The sequence below is a fragment of the Nycticebus coucang genome, chromosome 3, assembly GCF_027406575.1.
Source record: "Nycticebus coucang isolate mNycCou1 chromosome 3, mNycCou1.pri, whole genome shotgun sequence".
Lineage (NCBI taxonomy): Eukaryota > Metazoa > Chordata > Mammalia > Primates > Lorisidae > Nycticebus > Nycticebus coucang.
This window is the reverse complement of record NC_069782.1, coordinates 67,851,280-67,874,591: the sequence shown is the minus strand read 5'-3', so window position 1 is coordinate 67,874,591 and position 23,312 is coordinate 67,851,280. Positions and strand designations below refer to the sequence as shown.

Here is a 23,312-nt window from a genome sequence, read left to right as displayed (position 1 = left end):
CATTTTTAAACCTTCTTATAATGTTGCTAAGCCTTCCCATTGTTTTTCTTACCAGCTATTGAAACTCGAGTGGTTACAGACAATTGCTCTGAAGAAAGAAAGACATTCCACTTGCACACGCAAATGAACTCAATGGACATCCATTGCAATGACATTGTCCAGGGAAACAATCAAGGTACAGGTAACAGCAACTTTTATATATTGATTTCATACTAGTATTGAGTACATTGGATACTTTTTGTTTCCATTTTTGAGAGGAACAATAAGCAGGATAAGATGATAATGAGTGAAAGTGGGAAAAGCTATTTTATACATGGTTAGAGAAAGTCATTGATTAAGTAAAAGTTGACCAGAAACCTAAAGAATGCCAAGCATCAGCCATGCACCATCTGGAGAAAGCACATACTTGAGGTAACAAGAACAGCCAGTATGAAGGCCCTGAGGCGGGAACATGCCTGGCATATTCAAAGAATAGCAAATAAGGCCAGAGGGGCTGGAATATAAAGTGAAAAAGAGAAAGGGGCCACTAACCACAGCTCTGCCTTCAAGACCAGCCATGGCCCAGAATCTAATATAACTGCTGCTCCTTCTAGTGGGGGTGGCTATGGTAGGGGGTGCTCACACAGGTCTACTGGGGTTAGAACTTAGCTTCTCAACATCTTCATGGACATCAAGCACCACAAGGAAAAGCCAGGGCTTAAGGCCGACTTGCGTGATCAGTGCAGTCCCTGCAGGAAGAAGGCCTGCTGCTCCGCCAGCATCAGCCAGGAAGCCCACAAGGATGATTCCTACCTGTATGACTTCAGCTGGGACCACTGTGGAGTGATGGAGCCTGCCAGCAAATGGCATTTCAGCCACGACACCTGCCTCTACCAGTGTTCCCCTAACTTGGGATCCTGGATTCAATGGGTGGACCAGAGCTGTTGAAAAGAGCAGGTCCAGAATGTGCTCCTGTGCAAAGAGGACCGTGAGCACTGGTGGGAGGATTGTCGCTCCTCCTACACCTGCAAGAGCATCATCACAAAGGCTGAACTGGACCTCAGGGTTTAACCAGTGCCCAGTGAAAGCTGCCTGCCACCCTTCCATCTCTACTTCCCCACACCTGGTGCTCTGTGCAGTGAAATCTGGAGTCATTCTTACAAAGTTTGTGACTACAGCCGAGGGAGGGGCTGTTGCATCCAGATGTGATTTGACCCAAACCAGGACAACCCCAATGAGGAAGTGGTGAGGTTCTGTGCTGAGGCCATGAGTGGAGGGCCCTGAGTGGGTCAGGGCTCTGTGGGGCCTGGGCTTCCCTGCTCAGCCTGGCCCTCATGCTCCTCCTGCTACTCTGCTGACCTCTCTTTGCCCTCAGATATCTGGACATCCCTGCCCTGCTTGGCCCCACACCTCCCAGCTACTCCTGCTCCATGATGGTACTTCTGATAGCCAGTTTGAATAAACCAGACATTCCACATCTGTCTTGAGTTAAAAAGAAAGAAGAGAAGAGAGGAGAGGAGAGGAGGAGAGGGGAGGGGAGGGGAGGGGAGGGGAGGGGAGGGGAGGGGAGGGGAGGGGAGGGGAGGGGAGGGGAGAGGAGAGGAGAGGAGAGGAGAAGAGAAGAGAAGAGAAGAGAAGAGAAGAGAAGAGAAGAGAAGAGAAGAGAAGAGAAGAGAAGAGAAGAGAAGAGAAGAGAAGAGAAGAGAAGAGAAGAGAAGAGAAGAGAAGAGAAGAGAAGAGAAAAAGTGAGGAGAGATGAGAGCAGGAAGATGATGAAAGCCGTCTTATGTTCTTCTGAAGTGATAAAATGACCTATTGGGTTTTTTGTTTTGTCTTTTTTTTTTTTTTTCCTTTTGAGACGAAGTCATGCTCTGTCATACAGGCTACAGCACAGTGGCATCATCATAACTCACTGCAGCCTCCAACTCCTAGGCTCAAGTGATCCTCCTGTCTCAGCCTCCTTTACAGCTACGACTACAGGCATGCACCACCACACCTCACCTGGCTAATTTTTCTATTATTAGTAAAGACAGAGTCTTGCTCTTGTTCAGGTTGGTCTTGAACTCTTGGCCTCAAGTGATCCTCTATCCTCAGCCTCCCAAAGTGCTAGGATTACAGGTATGAGCCACTGTGCCTGACCCAGTTCTTTTTTTTTTGATAGATACTTGTAGCCATCCATGGTTAGAAGCAGAGGGAAATGAGCTACACACTCACACCCTTGAGCCAGACTACAATAACAGGAAGTCTCCAAGCATAGGCAACAGAACAAGACTCTGTCTCAAAAAGAAAAAAAAGAAGAAAAAAAAAAAGGAAGTCTCACACTATATTCTCCAACATACCAGTAATGTATTAAAAGAACATTTAATTACCAAGTATGCTCAACACATCCTAATCATAAAATTTGTTCTGTAAATTCAACAAAATCCCAGATTTCTGTCCTGCTAAGAACTCTGGCCATATCTTTTTATTGTTGTTGTTTGTTTGTTTTTTGGATGGGGATATTGCAAGGGTACAAGTCAAATCTGGCCATACCTTGAATCAAGGGTTACCTTGAGATAGATGCAACAATGCTCCAGCTTTGGGGTTCTGTTACCATTGTATCAGACAATGGTATCAGGCAACCAGAATCTTTCAAATCAGTTATTCTTAAAGTGCGGTCTCTGAACCAGCAGCATCAGCATTACCTGGAAACAGATTAGAAATGCAAATTATCAGGCCCCTCTCAGACCAAATGAATTTGACATTTTGAGGGTGAGGCCTAGCACTCTGTGAGTTTGTTTCTTTTCTTTCTTTTTTTTTTTTTTTATTAAATCATAGCTATGTGCATTAATGTGATCATGGGGCACCATACACTAGTTTCATGGACGGTTTGACACATTTTCATCACACTGGTTAACATAGCCTTCCTGGCATTTTCTTATTTTGTTAAGACATTTACATTCCACATTTGGGATTACACCTGCAGTGCATCTTACAAGGGTATATGTGAAACTTAGTAAATGTGGAATGTAAACGTCTTTTTTTTTTTTTTTTTTGAGGAGACGGAGTCTCACTATGTCACCCAGGCTAGAAGTAGCATGTCATCACAGCTCACAGCATCCTCAAACTCACGGGGTCAAGCAATCCTCTTGCCTCAGCCTCCCAAGTAACTGGGACTATAGGCACCCACCACAATACCTGGCTAGTTTTTCTATTTTTAGTAGAGACAGAGTCTCGCTCTTGCTCAGGCTGGTGTCAAACTCCTGAGCTTAGGCAATCCACACTCACATTGGCCTCTCAGAGTGCTAGGATTACAGGCATGAGTCATCACACCCAGCTCCAGCGCTTTGTGTTATAACAAACCCTACAGGGTCCATAGAACCTAAGCTCCAGTTGAGAAATACTCCTCTTAAAAAGTGGCAAAGGCAGATCTACAAGGTGCTCCATAAGTCTCCATACATCAGCAAAATATGTATAACAACATATTCCTTCCAAAATATGTATAACAACAGGTATCTTGGAACATGTTCACCATGAGTGGGAGAGAAGACTTTGGGGGGTGTAGAAAGAAGTAGCCAACACATATTTTGTAAATATTTTGTAGAGTATAAGGGTTTGAACACAATAATTAAGAAAATGCCATGAAGGCTATGTTAACCAGTCTGGTGAAAATATTTCAGACTGTACATGGAACCAGCACATTGTACCTCATGATTACATTATTGTACACAGCTATGATTTAATAAAAAATAAAAAAAGTTTAAAAAAATTTATAATGAATATTTTGTAGATAAAGGTACATTTGGCTACAATACCCTATTGGGGTCAAGCTTTGCAGCCAAGTCACATTGCCATCTAAATGTTCACAGGTGTCAGTGTACAATAGACAGAGCTTCCAAAATAGTTCAACTAATCCACATATCTTAGATCCCATTAATTTCCCTAACGAAAACCTGTCTCCACATCCATTATCCTTATTAACAAGGTAATTTTGCCACTGAAAACTCACTTCTAAAGAGCTGTATGTGTAATTGGCCAAATTAAATAAGAAATCATTAGGTATTCAGCAGGCCCCTGGGTGAAGGGCTCAACTAGAACTTGAACTTCGCCTTAGAAATGAAAACAATGTAACCTAAACATTTGTACCCTCATATCAATCTGAAATTTTTAAAAAAGAAATAATTAAGTCTGACCAATATGAATGACATGTTACATATATTGTAAGGAGAATCAAAATAAATCTTAGCTCTGATCCCTATGTGAGTTTAGAAATTTTAATATAACCCCCCCAAAAAACTTATCTAACATTCAGTCTGCTGATTATGCTAATTAGAAAAATGTCTGCTGTTGATCAGAGATAAAGACCCCTGAAGTATTCATAATGGCTGTCTCTCAACTGTGGTGTTTCTGATTCAAGCTCATCAGGCCTAGAATGTGAAGTCCTAATTAAGAAAATGGCCTACCCAACATAGCTTAAATTAATGCACATAAAAATACTGTTGGCTGGGCATGGTGGCTCATGCCTACAAGCCCAGAAGTTCAAGGCTTCCATTGAGCTATAATTGAATCACTGCATTCCAGTCTGGGCCAACAGAGTGAGACCTTGTCTCTTAAAAAAAAAAAAAAAAAGAATACACTGTTCTCACAACATTATTCAAAATAGCCAAAAGGTGTAAACAACCCACATATCCGTCAATGGACGAATGGATAAACTGAATGTTGTCCATCCATACAATGGAATATTATTGGACCACAAAAAGGGAATGAGGCACTAATACCCACCACAGCATGGATGAACCTGAAAAACATGATGCTAGGGCAGCACCTGTGGCTCAAAGGAGTAGGGTGCTGGCCCCATATGCCAGAGGTGGTGGGTTCAAACCCAGCCCCGGCCAAAAAAAAAAAAAAAAAGATGCTAAAGGAAGGAAGCCAGACACAAAAGGCCATATATTATATGATTACATTTATCTGAGTTGTCCCCAGTAGACACAGAAAGTAGACTAATGATTTCCAGGGATGTGGGGGCAAGGTCATGGTTGCTTAATGGATTTGAGATCTCTTTTGAAGGTGATGAAAGTGTTTCAGCACTAGATAGAAGTGATAACAACACTGTGAATAGACTCAATGCCACTAAATACAATTCACTTTTATTTTTCCCTCATTTTATTTTTTGTTTTAGAAACAGTGTCTCCCTGCATGATGCAATGGTACATTTCAAAACTATTAAGAAATGAGTATAATTGTGATGGATGTGTTACTTAGTTCAATGTAAACATTTCACATTGTATATCAAAGCAGTACACTGAACTCCATAAATGCATCAATATGCAAAGTTAAGATTTAATAAAAAATAACAAAAAAAAGAAACAGGGTCTCCCTCTGTCACCCAGGTCAGAGTGTGGTGGCCCACTGCAGCATCCAACTCCTGGCCTCACACAGCTCTCCGGGCTCAGTTGCTGAGACCACAGGTGTGCACTGACTCCGTCAGCTAAGATAACGCTTTTAAAGATTCCATTTTTCCATTTCCTCAGGGCCCAGTGCAGTTGCCTTTGTTTCTTATTCTTCTCTTGGAAATATCATAAACGCATCATTTTTTGAAGAGATGGATGAGAAAGATCGAGTTTACCTGAACTCCCAGGTGGTGAGTGCTGCTGTTGGACCCAAGAGGAATGCGTCGCTCTCCAACTTTGTGACTCTGAGTTTCCAGCACGTGAAGGTGGGTCAAAACTGTACTTTGACCTTGTTAGGTCTTGTGGCGGTAAATCAATGCATACACAGTTTCAATAAGAGGTTCTAGACCTGTACTGCCCTATGTTGTAGCCAGGAGCACCTGTAACTATGGGGCATTTGAAATGTGCCTGGTTTGAATCAAGATTTGAAGACAGCATTTCCAGATTAACATCTAGAATTCCCAGATTTTGATGGCTTAGTTAGAAGGAAAGAATTAGCCAGACTTAATCATTCCATATTGTACCCTGTAAATATATATATAATTATAATTTGTCAATTAAAAATAAAAATTTAGGGCCGGGTGCAGTGGCTCACACCATGGGAGGCCATGGCAAGAGGACTGTTTGAGGTCAGGAGTTCGAGACTAGCCTGAACAAGAGACTCAATCTCAACTAAAAAATAGAAAAACTACCCAGGCATTGTGGGGCATGCCTATAGTCCCAGTTACTCAGGAGGCTGAAGGCAGGAGGATTGTTTGAGCCCAGAAGTTTGAGGTTGCAGTGACCTATGATGACACTACTGCACTCTAGCCCAGGTGACAATAAGACTCTGTCTCAAAGAAACAAAATTAGAATTTGGCCAGGAACAGTGGCTCACACCTGTAATCCTAGTACTTTGAGAAGTCAAAGTGAGACTATCACTTGAGGCCAGGAGTTCAAAACCAGCCTGGTCAACATAGCAAGACCCCATCTATACAAAAAAAATTTTTTAATTAGCAAGTCATGGTAGTACATGCCTATAATCCCCATCACTTGGGAGGCAGAGGCAGAAGAATCACTTGAGCCCAGAATTTCAAGGTTACAATGAACTATAATCATGTCAGTATCTTCCACTCTGGGTAACAGAATGAGACCTTGTCTCCAAAATATAATTAAAATTAAATTTCAAAAAAGAAGTAAATCAAAACCAAAAACAAAAGAAAAAAGGAATGTAAAATATCTCATCAATAATTTTGGTATTGATTATATTGATCAACTTATATATGTACCGACAAATTTAAGAGATGCTATATTTTTGATATGGGGTCTTGCCATATTGCCCAGGCTGGCTGCAAATTCCTGAGCTCAAGACATTCTCCTGCCTCAACCTAGGGTACAATTTTGAATATATTGGGTTAAATAAAACATATTATAAAGCTAATTTGATACTCATCCCTACTATGAACTAATTTATAGCTTGCATATGAAAGCTATAACCCAATTATAACCTAAGAATATGGGGAAAGTGGAAAGGGAGGGGAGGGGAGGGAGGAGGATGGGTGGAGGGAGGGTAATTGGTGGGACCACACCTACAGTGCATCTTACAAGGGTACATGTGAAACTTACTAAATGTAGAATATAAAAGTCTTAACACAACAACTAAGAAAATGCCAAGAAGGCTATGATAACCAGTTTGATGAAAATATTTCAAATTGTATATAAAACCAGTGCATGGTGCCCCATGATTGCATTAATGTACATAGCTAAGATTTAATTTAAAAATAAAGCTAATTTGAGCTGTTTCTTTGCCTTTTTAATGTAACTAACAGAGAATTTTACATTACATAGATGACTCACGTATTTCTCTTGGGCAATGGTACCTGAAATTATTTCAGTTGCAGGTACTTCTTATATGTGCAAAACTTAAGCTGAGACATAATATTTATTTTTACTCAGAAACATGATATTCATTAGTAGGACTATATAACTCAATTTTAAAAACTGGGTTTTTAGTTTTTTTTTTCTTTTGGGGGGAGATAAAGTAGAGTGCTGTGGGGTCCCAGCTCACGGCAACCTCCTAATCCTGGGTTCAAGTAATTCTCTTGCCTGAGCCTCTGAAGTAGCCAAGACTACAGACACCTGCCACTATGCCCAGCTAATTTTTTCTATTTTTTAGTAGAGATGGGGTCTCACTCTTGCTCATGCTGGTATTTAACTTCTGACCACAAGCAATCCACCCACCTCGGCCTCCCAAAGTGCTAAGATTACAGGCAAGAGACACTACACCCTGCTCCCCAAAAAAAACTTTTATTTACTCTATTGACATTTCCCATTTTCCATTCAAACTCTTAAAAGAAAGAAGTCTCAAAAAAAAAAAGTTCAATACATAGAAAGAAATATAACAGAATTTCTCTGCTCTCCTTCCATTCTGTTCTGTTAAGAAAATTAGAGTTAAAGGGGAGAAAATGGGGAAATACAGGTTTTCTCTATTTCATGCATAAAATGTAGGCGTGGACTTTTGATGTACTGGGGACAGGGAGGAACAGGGCAAGAAATCTGGAGATGGCCAGTGGATTATCAAAGGCAATGCAGCCCACAAACAACAGAGCATCCAGCCCATCTCCGTGGCCCCAAGAAGTGATGCTCTTAAAGCCCTTTAGACAAAGAGAAAGAGATTACAGGCTAATTTTATTCTTTCTCCTTGTGATTTTTTTTGTATACACCCCTGTTCTCATCGCACAAGCCATTACTATGCTGTAAGGGGCTAGGGAACAGAACTGGTGTGAAGGGATCAGAAAAATTTGGTTTAGAGAGAGTTTGGGAGAAAACGTTTTGTGAGTCTCACACTCCCTTGGGGTTTTGTTTCTGTTTTCCTCTGACTCCCATTCTCAGGGACAAGGTACTAAAACCAACGAAATTTCATAAAACTCTGGCTTCCAGAGACCATTGGTTTATTGAATCCAATAACGCTGCAGTTATCGGGCAGGGCACAGGGCACTTAAAATAGAAATTGCTAAAGTTTTGGCTTTTTAGGGAGTGAGAGCAAGATGGCAGCCAAGTAACAGCTTCCCTGCAACTGGGTACCATGAATCTGGGAAAATAAGACTCCAGACATCTCTGGCTGATGGGATTGCCTATAATCATCCCTTTGAGGACACAGGGAGTCAGTGAGAGACTTCTGGACCCCAAGAGGAGGACAAAAACAGTGGAAAACTGGCAAGTGGTTGCGTGTGTTCGATTGGTCTTATCCCAACAGCAGCTGACTCATCAAAACCCTAGTCCACAGGCACGGGAACTTAAAGAGCAAGAGGAAGTGAAAGGAAAATTAGGGCAAGGAAACAGATAAAAGAAATCACTTATGAGGAAAAATCAGCAGAAAACTCCTGGCAACATGAAGAACCAGTCCAGAGCAACCCATCCAAGGGACCATGAGGTAGTTACTGCAGAGGATTCCACCTATAAAGAAATGTTAGGAATGAGAGAAAGGGAATTTAGAATAAACGTGATGAAAACAATGAAGGAAATGATGGAAACAATGAAGGAAACTGCTAATAAAGTAGAAAATAACCAAAAGGAAATCTAAAAACAGAATCAAATAAGAGATGAACAATATGAAGAATATAGAAAGGATATAGCAGAGCTGAAGGAACTGAAGCAGTCAATTAGGGAACTTAAATATGCCATATGAAATCTCCCTAAAAAGGGCGGCACCTGTGGCTCCAGGAGCAGGGCGCCGGTCCCATATGCCAGAGGTGGCGGGTTCAAACTCAGCCCTGGCCAAAAACCAAAAAAAAAAAAAAAAAAAAGAAATCTCCTTAAAAAGAAAAGCCTGGGACCAGATGGTTTCACTTCAGAATTCTACCAAACCTTTAAAGAGGAACTAGTACCTATATTACTCAACCTGTTCCAAAATGTAGAAAAAGAAGGAAGACTACCCAACATGTTCTATGAAGGAAATATCACACTGATCCCCAAACCAGGAAAAGACCCAACAAGAAAAGAAAATTATAGACGAATATCACTAATGAATATTGATGCAAAAATATTCAACGAGATTCTAGCAAACAGAATCCAGCAACACATCAAACAAATTATACATCATGACCAAGCCGGTTTTATCCCAGGGTCTCAAGGCTGGTTCAATATCCGTAAATCTATAAGTATAATTCAGCACATAAACAAATTAAATAACAAAGACCATATGATTCTCTCAATTGATGCAGAAAAAGCTTTTGATAATATCCAGCATCCCTTCATGATCAGAACACTTAAGAAAATTGGTCTAGAAGGGACATTTCTTAAACTGATAGAGGCCATCTACAGCAAATCCATAGCCAATATCGTATTGAACGGAGTTAAATCAAAACCATTTCCACTCAGATCAGGAACCAGACAAGGCTGCCCATTGTCCCCACTGCTCTTTAACATTGTAATGGAAGTTTTAGCCATCGCAATTAGGGAAGAAAAGGTGATCAAGGGTATCCATATAGGGTCAGAAAAGATCAAACTTTCACTCTTCGCAGGTGATATGATTGTATATCTAGAAAACACCAGGGATTCTACTACAAAACTCTTAGAAGTGATCAAGGAATACAGTGGTGTCTCAGGTTACAAAATCAACACTCATAAATTGGTAGCCTTTATATATACCAACAATAGTCAAGCTGAAAAAAAAAGTTAAGGATTCTATTCTGTTCACAGTAGTGCCAAAGAAGATGAAATATTTGGGAGTTTATCTAACAAAGGATGTGAAAGATCTCTATAAAGAGAACTATGAAACTCTAAGAAAAGAAATAGCTGAAAATGTTAACAAATGGAAAAACATACCATGCTCATGGCTGAGAAGAATCAACATTGTTAAAATGTCCATACTACCCAAAGCAATATACAATTTTAATACAATCCCTATTAAAGCTCCACTGTCATACTTTAAAGATCTTGAAAAAATAATACTTCATTTTATATGGAATCAGAAAAAACCTCAAATAGCCAAGACATTACTCAAAAATAAAAACAAAGCAGGAGGAATCACGCTACCAGACTATACTACAAATCGATAGTGATCAAAACAGCATGGTACTGGCACAAAAACAGAGAAGTAGATGTCTGGAACAGAATAGAGAACCAAGGGATGAACCCAGCTACTTACCGTTATTTGATCTTTGACAAGCCAATTAAAAACAGTCAATGGGGAAAAGATTCCCTATTTAACAAATGGTGCTGGGTGAACTGGCTGGCAACCTGCAGAAAGAAGACTGAAACTGGACCCACACCTTTCACCATTAACTAAGATAGACTCTCACTGGATTAAAAATTTAAACTTAAGACATGAGACTATAAAAATACTAGAAGAGAGTTCAGGGAAAACCCTTGAAGAAATCAGTCTGAGTGAGCATTTTATGAGAAGGACCCCCCCAGGCAATTGAAGCAGCTTCAAAAATACACTACTGGGACCTGATCAAACTAAAAAGCTTCTGCACAGCTAAGAACACAGTAAGTAAAGCAAACAAACAGCCCTCAGAATGGGAGAAGATATTTGCAGGTTATGTCTCCAACAAAGGTTTAATAACCAGAATCCACAGAGAACTCAAACGTATAAGCAAGAAAAGAACAAGTGATCCCATCTCAGGCTGGGAAAGGGACCGGAAGAGAAACTTCTCTGAAGAAGACAGGTGAATGGCCTACAGACATACGAAAAAATGATCATCATCCTTAATCATCAGAGAAATGCAAATCAAAACTACTTTGAGATACCATCTAACTCCAGTAAGATTGGCCCATATCACAAAATCCCAAGACCAGAGATGTTGGCATAGATGTGAAGAAAAGGGAACACTTCTACACTGCTGGTGGGAATGCAAATTAATACATTCCTTTTGGAAAGATGTTTGGAGAACACTTAGAGATCTAAAAATAGATCTGCCATTCAATCCTGTAATTGCTCTACTAGGTATATACCCAGAAGACCAAAAATCACATTATAACAAAGATATTTGTACCAGAATGTTTATTGCAGCCCAATTCACAATTGCTAAATCATGGAAAAACCCCAGGTGCCCATCAATCCACGAATGGATCAATAAATTGTGGTATATGTACACCATGGAATATTATGCAGCTTTAAAGACAGATGGAGACTTTACCTCTTTCATGTTTACATGGATGGAGCTGGAACATATTCTTCTTAGTAAAGTATCTCAAGAATGGAAGAAAAAGTATCCAATGTACTCAGCCCTACTATGAAACTAATTTATGGCTTTCATAGGAAAGCTATAACCCAATTATAACCTAAGAATATGGGGAAGGGGGAGAGGGAGAGGAGGGATGTGGGAGGTTGGGCAGAGGGAGGGTGATTGGTGGGATTACACCTGCGGTGCATCTTACAAGGGTACATGTGAAATTTAGGGAATGCAGAATATGATTGTCTTAACACAATAACTAAGAAAATGCCAGGAATGCTATGTTAATCAGTGTGATGAAAATGTGTCGAACTGTTTATAAAATCAGTGTGTGGTGATCACATTAATGTACACTGCTGTGATCTAATACTAATAAAAAAAAAAGAATGGTCACTTCATATTCATTAAGGGTAATACTCAATATGATGAGATTTCAATTATTAATATCTATGCACCCAACCAGAATGCACCTCAGTTTATAAGAGAGACTCTAACAGACATGAGCAACTTGATTTCTTCCAGCTCCATAATAGTCGGAGATTTCAACACTCCTTTGGCAGTGTTGGATGGATCCTCCAATAAGAAGCTGAGCAAAGAAATTTTAGATTTAAACCTGACCATCCAACATTTGGATTTAGCAGACATCTACAGAACATTTCATCCCAACAAAACTGAATACACATAGTTCTCATCAGTCCACGGAACATACTCCAAAATTCATCACATCTTAGGTCACAAGTCTAACTTCAGTAAAATTTAAAGGAATAGAAATTATTCCATGCATCTTCTCGGACCACCATGGAATAAAAGTTAAGCTCAGTAACAACAGGAATCTGCATACTCATACAAAAACATGGAAGTTAAATAACCTTATGCTGAATGATAGCTGGGTCAGAGATGAGATTAAGAAGGAAATTGACAAATTTTTGGAACAGAACAACAATGAAGACACGAATTATCAGAACCTCTGGGATACCGCAAAGGCAGTCGTAAGAGGGAAATTTATAGCGCTGCAAGCCCTCCTTAAGAGAATGGAAAGAGAGGAAGTTAACAACTTAATGGGACATCTCAAGCAACTGGAAAAGGAAGAACATTCCAACCCCAAATCCAGTAGAAGAAAAGAAATAACCAAAATTAGAGCAGAATTAAATGAAATTGAAAACAAAAGAATTATACAACAGATCAATAAATCAAAAAGTTGGTTTTTTGAAAAGGTCAATAAAATAGATAAACCTTTGGCTAACCTAACCAGGAAAAAAAAGAGTTAAATCTCTAATCTCATCAATCAGAAATGACAAAGACGAAATAACAACAGACTCCTCAGAAATTCAAAAAAATCCTTAATGAATATTACAAGAAACTTTATTCTCAGAAATATGAAAATCTGAATCAATTTTCTGAAATATGAAAATTGACCAATACTTGGAAGCATGTCACCTTCCGAGACTTAGACAGAATGAAGTGGAAATGTTGAACAGACCTATATCAAGTTCTGAAATAGCATCAACCATACGAAATCTCCCTAAAAAGAAAAGCCCGGGACCAGATGGCTTCACGTCAGAATTCTACCAAACCTTTAAGGAGGAATTAGTACCTATATTACACAATCTGTTCCAAAATGTAGAAAAAGAAGGAAAACTACCCACAAGTTCTATGAAGCAAACATCACCCTGATACCAAAACCAGGAAAAGCCCCAACTAAAAAGGAGAATTTCAGACCAATTTCACTCATGAATATAGATGCAAAAATTCTCAACAAAATCCTAGCCAATAGATTACAGCTTATCATCAAAAAAGTCATGCATCATGATCAAGTAGGTTTCATCCGAGGCCTGCAAGGCTGATTTAACATACGACAAGTCCATAAATGTTATCCACAGTATTAACAGAGGCAAAAATGAAGATATTATGATCCTCTCAATATATGCAGAAAAAGCATTTGATAAAATCCAGCATCCTTTTCTAATTAGAACACTGAAAAGTATAGGCATAAGGGGCACATTTCTGAAACTGATTGAAGCTATCTATGACAAACCCACAGCTAACACTTTACTGAATGGAGTAAAACTGAAAGCTTTTCCTCTTAGAACTGGAACCAGACAAGGTTGTCCTCTGTCACCTTTACTATTCAACATAGTGCTAGAAGTTCTAGCCAATACAATTAGGCAAGATAAAGAAATAAAGGGAATCCAAATGGGAACAGAGGAGGTCAAACTGTCCCTCTTTGCTGACGACATGATCTTAGAGAATCCCAAAGACTCCACCATAAGACTCCTGGAAGTCTTCAAAAAATACAGTAATGTCTCAAGACATAAAATCAATGTCCACAAGTCAGTAGCCTTTGTATACGCCAATAACAGTCAAGATGAGAAGCTAATTAAGGACACAACTCCCTTCACCATAGTTTCAAAGAAAATGAAATACCTAGGAATATACCTAACGAAGGAGGTGAAGGACCTCTATAAAGAAAAGTATGAAATCCTCAGAAAGGAAATAGCAGAGAATATTAACAAATGGAAGAACATATCACGCTCATGGATGGGAAGAATCAACATTGTTAAAATGTCTATACTTCCCAAAGCAATCTACCTATTCAATGCCATCCCTATTAAAATACCAACATCATACATTCAAGATTTGGAAAAAATGATTCTGCGTTTTGTATGGAACCAGAAAAAAAACCCATATAGCTAAGGCAGTTCTTAGTAATAAAAATAAAGCTGGGGGCATCACCATACCAGATTTTAGGCTGTACTACAAAGCTATAGTAGTCAAGACAGCATGGTACTGGCACAAAAATAGAGGCATAGACACTTGGAATCGAATAGAAAACCAGGAAATGAAACTAACATCTTACAACCACCTAATCTTCGATAAACCAAACAAGAACATACCTTGGGGGAAAGACTCCCTATTCAATAAATGGTGTTGGGAGAACTGGATATCCACATGTAAAAGACTGAAACCGGACCCACACCTTTTCCCACTCACAAAAATTGATTCGAGATGGATAAAGGACTTAAATTTAAAGCACGAAACAATAAAAATCCTCAAAGAAAGCATAGGAAAAAAACTGGAAGATAGTGGCCTGGCAAAAGACTTCATGAAAAAGACTGCCATGGCAATTGCAACAACAACAAAAATAAACAAATGGGACTTCATTAAACTGAAAAGCTTCTGTACAGCTAAGGAGACAACAACCAAAGCAAAGAGACAACCTACACAATGGGAAAGGATATTTGCCTATTTTGAATCAGACAAAAGCTTGATAACTAGGTTTTATAGAGAACTCAAATTAATCCACATGAAAAAAGCCAACAATCCCATATATCAATGGGCAAGAGACATGAATAGAACCTTCTCTAAAGACAGAAAAATAGCTAACAAACATATGAAAAATGTTCATCATCCCTACTAGAGAAATGCAAATCAAAACCACCCTGAGATACCATCTAACCCCAGAGAGAAGGGCCCACATCACAAAATCTCAAAACTGCAGATACTGGCATGGATATGGAGAGAAGGGAACACTTTTACACTGCTGATGGGACTGCAAATTAGTACAACCTTTTTGGAAGGAAGTATGGAGAAACCTCAAAGCACTCAAGCTAGACCTCCCATTTGATCCTGCAATCCCATCACTAGGCATCTACCCAGAAGGAAAAAAATCCTTTTATCATAAGGACACTTGTTCTAGACTGTTTATTGCAGCTCAATTTACAATCGCCAAAATGTGGAAACAGCCTAAATGCCCACCAACCCAGGAATGGATTAACAAGCTGTGGTATATGTATACCATGGAATACTATTCAGCCATTTAAAAAAATGGAGACTTTACATCCTTTGTATTAACCTGGATGGAAGTGAAAGACATTATTCTTAGTATAGCATCACAAGAATGGAGAAGCATGAATCCTATGTACTCAATTTTGATATGAGGACAATTAAGGTGGGGGTTGGGGAAGGGGAGAGCAGAGAGAGAAAGAAGGAGGGAAGGGTTGGGAAAGGAAGAGCAGAGAGAGGGAAGGAGGGGGGGTGTGGGGCCTTGGTGTGTGCCACACCTTTTGGGGTCAAGACACGATTGCAAGAGGAACTTTATCTAACAAATACAATCAGTGTAACCTAGCTTATTGTACCCTCAATGAATCCCCAACAATAAAAAATATAAACCTTTTCTGGGCATTCCATATAAATAGAAAAAAAAAAGAAATCGCTAAAGTTGCTCTTCACCCAGATGCCTTGGCATGTGGCACCCTGGCATGGACCACCAACACTGAAAAATGGTCCTTCTAAAGATGTAGAGAGACGTGATGTCTAGGAACTCTGAAAGGGCAGGGATTTTTGTCTGTTGTTCCTCTGTTGTATCAAAAACACCCAGAACAGTGTCTGAGGGTATACTTAATAGGTGCTCAATAAAAATGTGTTCTATGGCCAGGTGCAATGTCTCATGTCTATAATCCTAGCACTCTGAAAGGCCAAGGTTGGAGGATTGTTTGAGCTCAGGAGTTTGACCCCAGCCTGAGCAAGAGCAAGACTCTGTCTCTACTAAAAATTAAAAAACTAGCCAGACATTGTGGTGAGCTACTCAGGAGGCTCAGGCAAGAGGATTACTTGAGCTCAGGAACTGGAGATTGCAGTGAGCTCTGATGACATCACTGCACTCTAACCCAAGGTGACAGAGCAAGACTCTGTCTCAAAAAAAATGTGTTCAGAACAATAGGGGGAAGTGGGAAAGGGGGGGTGGGTAGAGGGAGGGGAATCGGTGGGATCACACCTGTGGTGCATATTACAGGGGTATTTGCGAAACTTGGTAAATGTAGAATGTAAATGTTTTGGCACAGTAACTGAGATAACGCCGGAAAGGCTATGTTAACCACTGTGATAAAAATGTGTCAAATGGTTTATGAAGTGAGTGTATGATGCCCCATAATCATATCATTGTATACAGTTATGATTTAATAAAAAAAAAAAACACCAGATTGAAAAATAGTCTGTAAAAAAGAAAAAAAAAATGTGTTCAATCTTACATACTCAATTCCCATATAAAGACAGTTGATGACCTAGTCCCTGGTGGGGGGTGGGGGAAGGGGAGAGCAAAGAGAGGGAAGGAGGGAGTGGGGTAGGGGGTCATAGTGTGTGACACACCTTTTGGATGCAGGACACAATTATAAGAGGGACTTTACCTAATAAATGCAATCACTGTAACCTGGTTCTTTGTTTCCTCAATGAATCCCCAACAATAAAAATAAATAAGAATATGTGAGTGGATAAGTAACAAACTCAGAAATATTAAATAAAATGTGTTCTATTTTAAAAAAAAGATACAATAACTAAGAAAATGCCATAAAGGCCACATTGATGGGAATATTTCAGATTGTATATGAAACCAACACATTGTACTCCTTGATTGCACAAATGTACACAGCTATGATTTAACAATAAAATAAATAAAAATAATAATAATATCTTTTAAAAAAATAAATAAAAATTAAAAAAATTAAAAAAAGATAATGATGATGAGCCCATTCTGTTTTCAGATGAATCCCAGAAACAAAAAGGCCTTTTGTGTGTACTGGAAGAGCACAGAGCAGGGCAGCCACTGGTCCAGAGATGGCTGTTTCCTGATAAATGTGAACAAAAGTCACACGATATGCAATTTCAGTCACCTCTCCACTTTTGCCGTTCTCATGGCCTTCACCTGCCAGGTACGATGTAAATGTCTCATTCATCCAGCAAATGCTTTCTGAGCCCCTACAAGGTGGTAACAAGTGCTATAAAGAAACTGAAAAAGAGCTATTGATGAGTAATTTTTGATAGAGTAGTCCAAAGGAGGCCTCTATAAGTATTAAATATTTGAGCTTAACTGTGAATACAGCTGGCTCAAACTACAATTTTTTTCAACCTTATGATGGGTCTATTGGGGTGTTAAATATGTTTTCAACTTACAATGGATTTATTGGGATTGCTACCCCATCATAAGTTGAGAAACATCTGTATTAAGAGTGGTGCCTGGTCAATTTTTAGATCCCTGAGTGTTCTCCAAACTTCTTTCCAAAAGGAACATATTAGTTTGCATTCCCACCAGCAGTAGAGAAGTGTTCCCTTTTCTCCACATCCATGCCAACATCTGTAGTTCCGGGATTTTGTCACGTGGGCTACTTTTACTGGAGTTAGATGGTATCTCAAAGTGGTTTTGATTTGCATTTCTCTGATGATTAAAGATGACGAGCATTTTTTCATGTATCTATGGACCATGCACCTGTCTTCTTCGGAGAAGCTTCTGTTCAGGTCTCTTCCCATAGTGAAATGGGATCACTTGTTCTTTTCTTATTAATAAATTTGAGTTCTCTGTGGATTCTGGTTATCAGACCTTTGTCAGAAACGTAACCTGCAAATATCCTCTCTCATTGTGAAGGCTGTCTGCTTGCTTTACTTACTGTGTTCTTGGCAATGCACAAGCTTTTTAGTGTGATCAGATCCCAGTAATGTATTTTTGGTATTGCTTCAATTGCCCTGGGGGTCCTCCTCATAAAGTTTTCTCCCAGGCCAATTTCTTCAAGTGTTTCTCATGCACTCTTTCCAAGAATCTTTATGGTTTCATGTCTTATGTTTAAGTCTTTTATCCAGTGAGTCAATTTTTGTTAGAGGTGAAAGATGTGAGTCCAATTTCAATCTTCTACAAGTTGCCAGCCAATTTACCCAGCATCATTTGTTGAATAGGGAGTCAGATTGTATAAAAAAAATCAACACACTGTACCCCACATGTGCATAAATTAATTCATGATCTATGTGTATTTGACTTAATTTTAAAAAAGAGTGGTGGCTGGGCACAGTGGCTCACACCTGTAAACCGAGCACTTTGGGAGGCTGAGGTGGGAGGATCACTTGAGGCCAGGAGTTTGACACCAGCCTAGGCAATACAGCAAGACCCCATCTCTACAAAAAAAAAGTTTTTAATAGCCGTGTGATGGCACATGCCTGTAGCATGAGACACTTGGGAGGCTTCTTAAGTACAGTAGTTTGAGGCTGAGCTATGAACACACCACTGCACTCCTGCTTGGGCAACAGAGTGAAAACCCTAAATCTAGGGGGAAAAAGAAGTCAGTGATGCTATTACACTCAAACATCATATTGAATGAAAGAATCCAAACACAAAGGACCACACAGTGTATTATTCAATTTATATGAAATAGTCTCAGGATAAGTAAATTCATACAGATAGAAAGTAGATTAATGGTTGCCAGTGGTCAGGGGAGAAGAAATGGGAGTGACTTCTTAATGGCCATGAGGTTTTATTTGGGGGTGATGAAAATGTTTTGCAAATAGATACAGGTGATTGTTGTACAACTTCATGAATGTACAGACAACCCTCAAAGTACGATGGGGTTAAATCTCAACAAATCCATCATAATGTGGGAAAATCATAAGTCAAACTGTTGTCAAGTCAAGGACCATCTGTACTAAATGCCATTAAATTGTACAATATAAAACGGTGAATATTATCTTATGTGATATTTTTATTTTTTTTATTAAATCATAACTGTATACATTGATATGATCATGGGGTATCATACACTCGCTTCATAAACCATTTGACACATTTTTATCACAGTGGTTAACATAGCCTTTCCGGCGTTATCTCAGTTACTGTGCCAAAACATTTACATTCTACCTTTACCAAGTTTCGCAAATACCCCTGTAATATGCACCACAGGTGTGATCCCACCGATACCTCCTCTCCACCCTCCCTTTCCCACTTCCCCCTATTGTTAAGTTGTAGCTGGATTATAGCTTTCATGTGAGAGTCCCAAATTAGTTTCATAGTAGGGCTGTGTACATTGGGTACTTTTTCTTCCATTCTTGCGATACTTTACTAAGAAGAATATGTTCCAGCTCCATCCATGTAAACATGAAAGAGGTAAAGTCTCCATCTTTCTTTAAGGCTGCATAGTATTCCATGGTATACATATACCACAATTTATTAATCCATTCGTGGATCGATGGGCACTTGGGCTTTTTCCATGACTTAGCAATTATGAATTGGGCTGCAATAAACATTCTGGTACAAATATCTTTGTTATGTTGTGATTTTTGGTCTTCTGGGTATATGCCCAGCAGAGGAATTACAGGATTGAATGGCAGATCTATTTTTAGATCTCTGAGTGTTCTCCATATATCTTTCCAAAAGGAATGTATTAATTTGCATTCCCACCAGCAGTGCAGAAGTGTTCCCTTTTCTCCGCATCCACGCCAACATCTCTGGTCTTGAGATTTTGTGATATAGGCTAGTCTCATTGGAGTTAGATGATATCTCAAAGTAGTTTTGATTTGCATTTCTCTGATGATTAAAGATGATGAGCATTTTTTCATATGTCTGAAGGCCGTGCGCCTGTCTTCTTCAGAGAAGTTTCTCTTCAAATCCCTTGCCCAGCCTGCGATGGGATCCCTTGTTTTTTTCTTGCTGATGAGTTTGAGTTCTCTGTGGATTCTGGTTATTAAACCTTTGTCAGAGATATACCCTGCAAATATCTTCTCCCATTCTGAGGGCTGTCTGCTTGCTTTGCTTACTGTGTTCTTAGCTGTGCAGAAGCTTTTTAGTTTGATCAAGTCCCAGTAGTGTATTTTTGAAGCTGCTTCAATTGCCCGGGGGGTTCTCCTCATGAAATACTCACCCAGACCAATTTCTTCAAGGGTTTTCCCTGCATTCTCCTCTAGTATTTTTATAGTTTCTTGTCTTAAGTTTAAATCTTTAATCCAATGAGAGTCTATCTTAGTTAATGGTGAAAGGTGTGGGTCCAATTTCAGTCTTCTGCAGGTTGCCAGCCAGTTAAACCAGCACCATTTGTTAAATAGGGAATCTTTTCCCCACTGAATGTTTTTAATTGGCTTGTCAAAAATCAAATAGCGGTAAGTAGCTGGATTCATCTCTTGGTTCTCTATTCTGTTCCAGATATCTACTTCTCTGTTTTTGTGCCAATACCATGCTGTTTTGATCACTATCGATTTGTAGTAAAGTCTGAGGTCTGGTAGTGTGATTCCTCCTGTTTTGTTTTTATTTTTGAGTAATGTCTTGGCTATTCGAGGTTTTTTCTGATTCCATATAAAACGAAGTAATGTTTTTTCAAGATCTTTAAAATATGACAGTGGAGCTTTAATAGGGAGTGCGTTGAAATTATATATTGCTTTGGGTAGTATAGACATTTTGATAATGTTGATTCTTCCCAGCCATGAGCATGGTATGTTTTTCCATTTGTTAACATTTTCAGCTATTTCTTTTCTTAGAGTTTCATAGTTCTCTTTATAGAGATCTTTCACGTCTTTTGTTAGGTAAATTCCCAAATATTTCATCTTCTTTGGTACTACTGTGAATGGGATAAAGTCCTTAACTGCTTTTTCAATTTGACTGTTGTTGGTGTATATAAAGGCTACCGATTTATAAATGTTGATTTTGTAACCTGAGACGCTGCTGTATTCCTTGATCACTTCTAGGAGTTTTGTAGTAGAGTCCTTAGTGTTTTCCAGATACACAATCATATCATCTGCGAAGAGCGAAAGTTTGATCTCTTCTGACCCTACATGGATACCCTTGATCGCCTTTTCTTCCCTAATTGCGGTGGCTAAAACTTCCATTACAATGTTGAAAAGCAATGGAGACAATGGGCAGCCTTGTCTGGTTCCTGATCTGAGTGGAAATGATTCCAATTTAACTCCATTCAATATGATATTGGCTGTGGGTTTGCTGTAGATAGCCTCTATCAGTTTAAGAAAAGTCCCTTCTAGACCAATTTTCTTGAGTGTTCTGATCATGAAGGGATGCTGGATATTATCAAAAGCTTTTTCTGCATCAATTGAGAGAATCATATGGTCTTTGTTTTTTAATTTGTTTATGTGCTGAATTACATTTATAGATTTACGTATATTGAACCAGCCTTGAGACCCTGGGATAAAACCAACTTGGTCATGATGTATAATTTGTTTGATGTGTTGCTGGATTCTGTTTGTTAGGATCTTGTTGAATATTTTTGCATCTATATTCATTAGTGATATTGGTCTATAATTTTCTTTTCTTGTTGGGTCTTTTCCTGGTTTGGGGATCAGGGTGATATTTGCTTCATAGAACGTGTTGGGTAGTCTTCCTTCTTTTTCTACATTTTGGAACAGGTTGAGTAATATAGGTACTAATTCCTCTTTAAAGGTTTGGTAGAATTCTGACGTGAAACCATCTGGTCCCGGGCTTTTCTTTTTAGGGAGGTTTTGTATAGTTGATGCTATTTCTGAACTTGATATGGGTCTGTTCAACATTTCTACTTGATTCTGGTTAAGTCTTGGAAGGTGGCGTGCTTCCAAGTATCGGTCTATTTCTTTCAGATTTTCATATTTCTGAGAATAAAGTTTCTTGTAATATTCATTAAGGATTTTTTGGATTTCTGATGAGTCTGTGGTTATTTTGTCTTTGTTGTTTCTGATTGATGATATTAGAGATTTTACTCTTTTTTTCCTGATTAGGTTGGCCAGAGGTTTATCTATTTTATTGACCTTTTCAAAAAACCAGCTTTTTGATTTATTGATCTGTTGTATTATTCTTTTGTTTTCAATTTCATTTAATTCTGCTCTAATTTTGGTTATTTCTTTTCTTCTACTGGGTTTGGGGTTGGAATGTTCTTCCTTTTCCAGTTGCGTGAGATGTCCCATTAAGTTGTTAACTTCCTCTCTTTCCGTTCTCTTGAGGAAGGCTTGCAGTGCTATAAATTTCCCTCTTAGAACTGCCTTTGCGGTGTCCCAGAGGTTCTGATAGTTTGTGTCTTCATTGTCATTTTGTTCCAAAAAATTGGCGATTTCTTTCTTAATCTCATCTCTGACCCAGCTATCTTTCAGCATAAGGTTATTTAACTTCCATGTTTTTGTATGGGTATGCAGATTCCTGTTGTTACTCAATTCAAGTTTTATTCCATGATGGTCCGAGAAGATGCATGGAATAATTTCTATTCCTTTAAATTTACTGAGGTTAGACTTGTGACCTAAAATGTGGTCAATTTTGGAGTAAGTTCCGTGGGCTGATGAGAAGTATGTGTATTCAGTTTTGTTGGGATGAAATGTTCTGCAGATGTCTGCTAAATCTAAATATTGGATGGTTAGGTTTAAATCTAAGATTTCTTTGCTCAGCTTCTTTCTGGAGGATCGATCCAACACTGCCAAGGGAGTGTTGAAATCTCCGATGATTATGGAGCTGGAGGAAATCAAGTTACTCATGTCTGTTAGAGTCTCTCTAATAAATTGAGGTGCATTCTGGTTGGGTGCATAGATATTAATAATTGAGATCTCATCATATTGAGTATTACCCTTAACAAATATGAAGTGACCATTCTTGTCCTTCCTTACTTTTGATGGTTTAAAGCCTACTGTATCTGCAAATAAAATTGCAACACCTGCTTTTTTCTGATTACCATTTGCCTGAAATATGGATGACCATCCTTTCACCCTGAGTCTGTATTTGTCTTTTAAGTTGAGATGTGACTCTTGTATGCAACAAATATCTGGCTTGAGTTTTTGTATCCAGTCAGCTAACCTATGCCTCTTTAGAGGACAGTTTAAACCATTCACATTCATGGAGAGTATTGATAAGTCTGGTGGAATTTTGGATATCGAGTTTTTCAAAGGTCCAGTGGACATTTTTAATCCTTTCGCCAGTGTGGAAGTTGGAGTTTGATCCGAAGTTTCTGAGTGAGTTTACTTTTGTGGTATAGGA

At 38.9% G+C, this 23,312-nt stretch overlaps 1 protein-coding gene across 4 annotated transcripts in view; it reads left to right on the top strand.

The window, feature by feature from the left end:
• ADGRE3 (adhesion G protein-coupled receptor E3) overlaps window positions 1-23,312 on the top strand; it is a 79,029-nt gene that overhangs the window by 29,232 nt on the left and 26,485 nt on the right. For 3 of the 4 annotated variants that reach the window (XM_053584946.1, XM_053584945.1, XM_053584949.1), the window contains 3 exons: window positions 56-175; window positions 5,490-5,674; window positions 17,104-17,271. In XM_053584946.1, the coding sequence (XP_053440921.1) occupies window positions 56-175; window positions 5,490-5,674; window positions 17,104-17,271 (473 nt within the window). The remainder of the gene's footprint in view (window positions 1-55; window positions 176-5,489; window positions 5,675-17,103; window positions 17,272-23,312) is intronic. The other variant, XM_053584948.1, reaches the window with a different exon arrangement.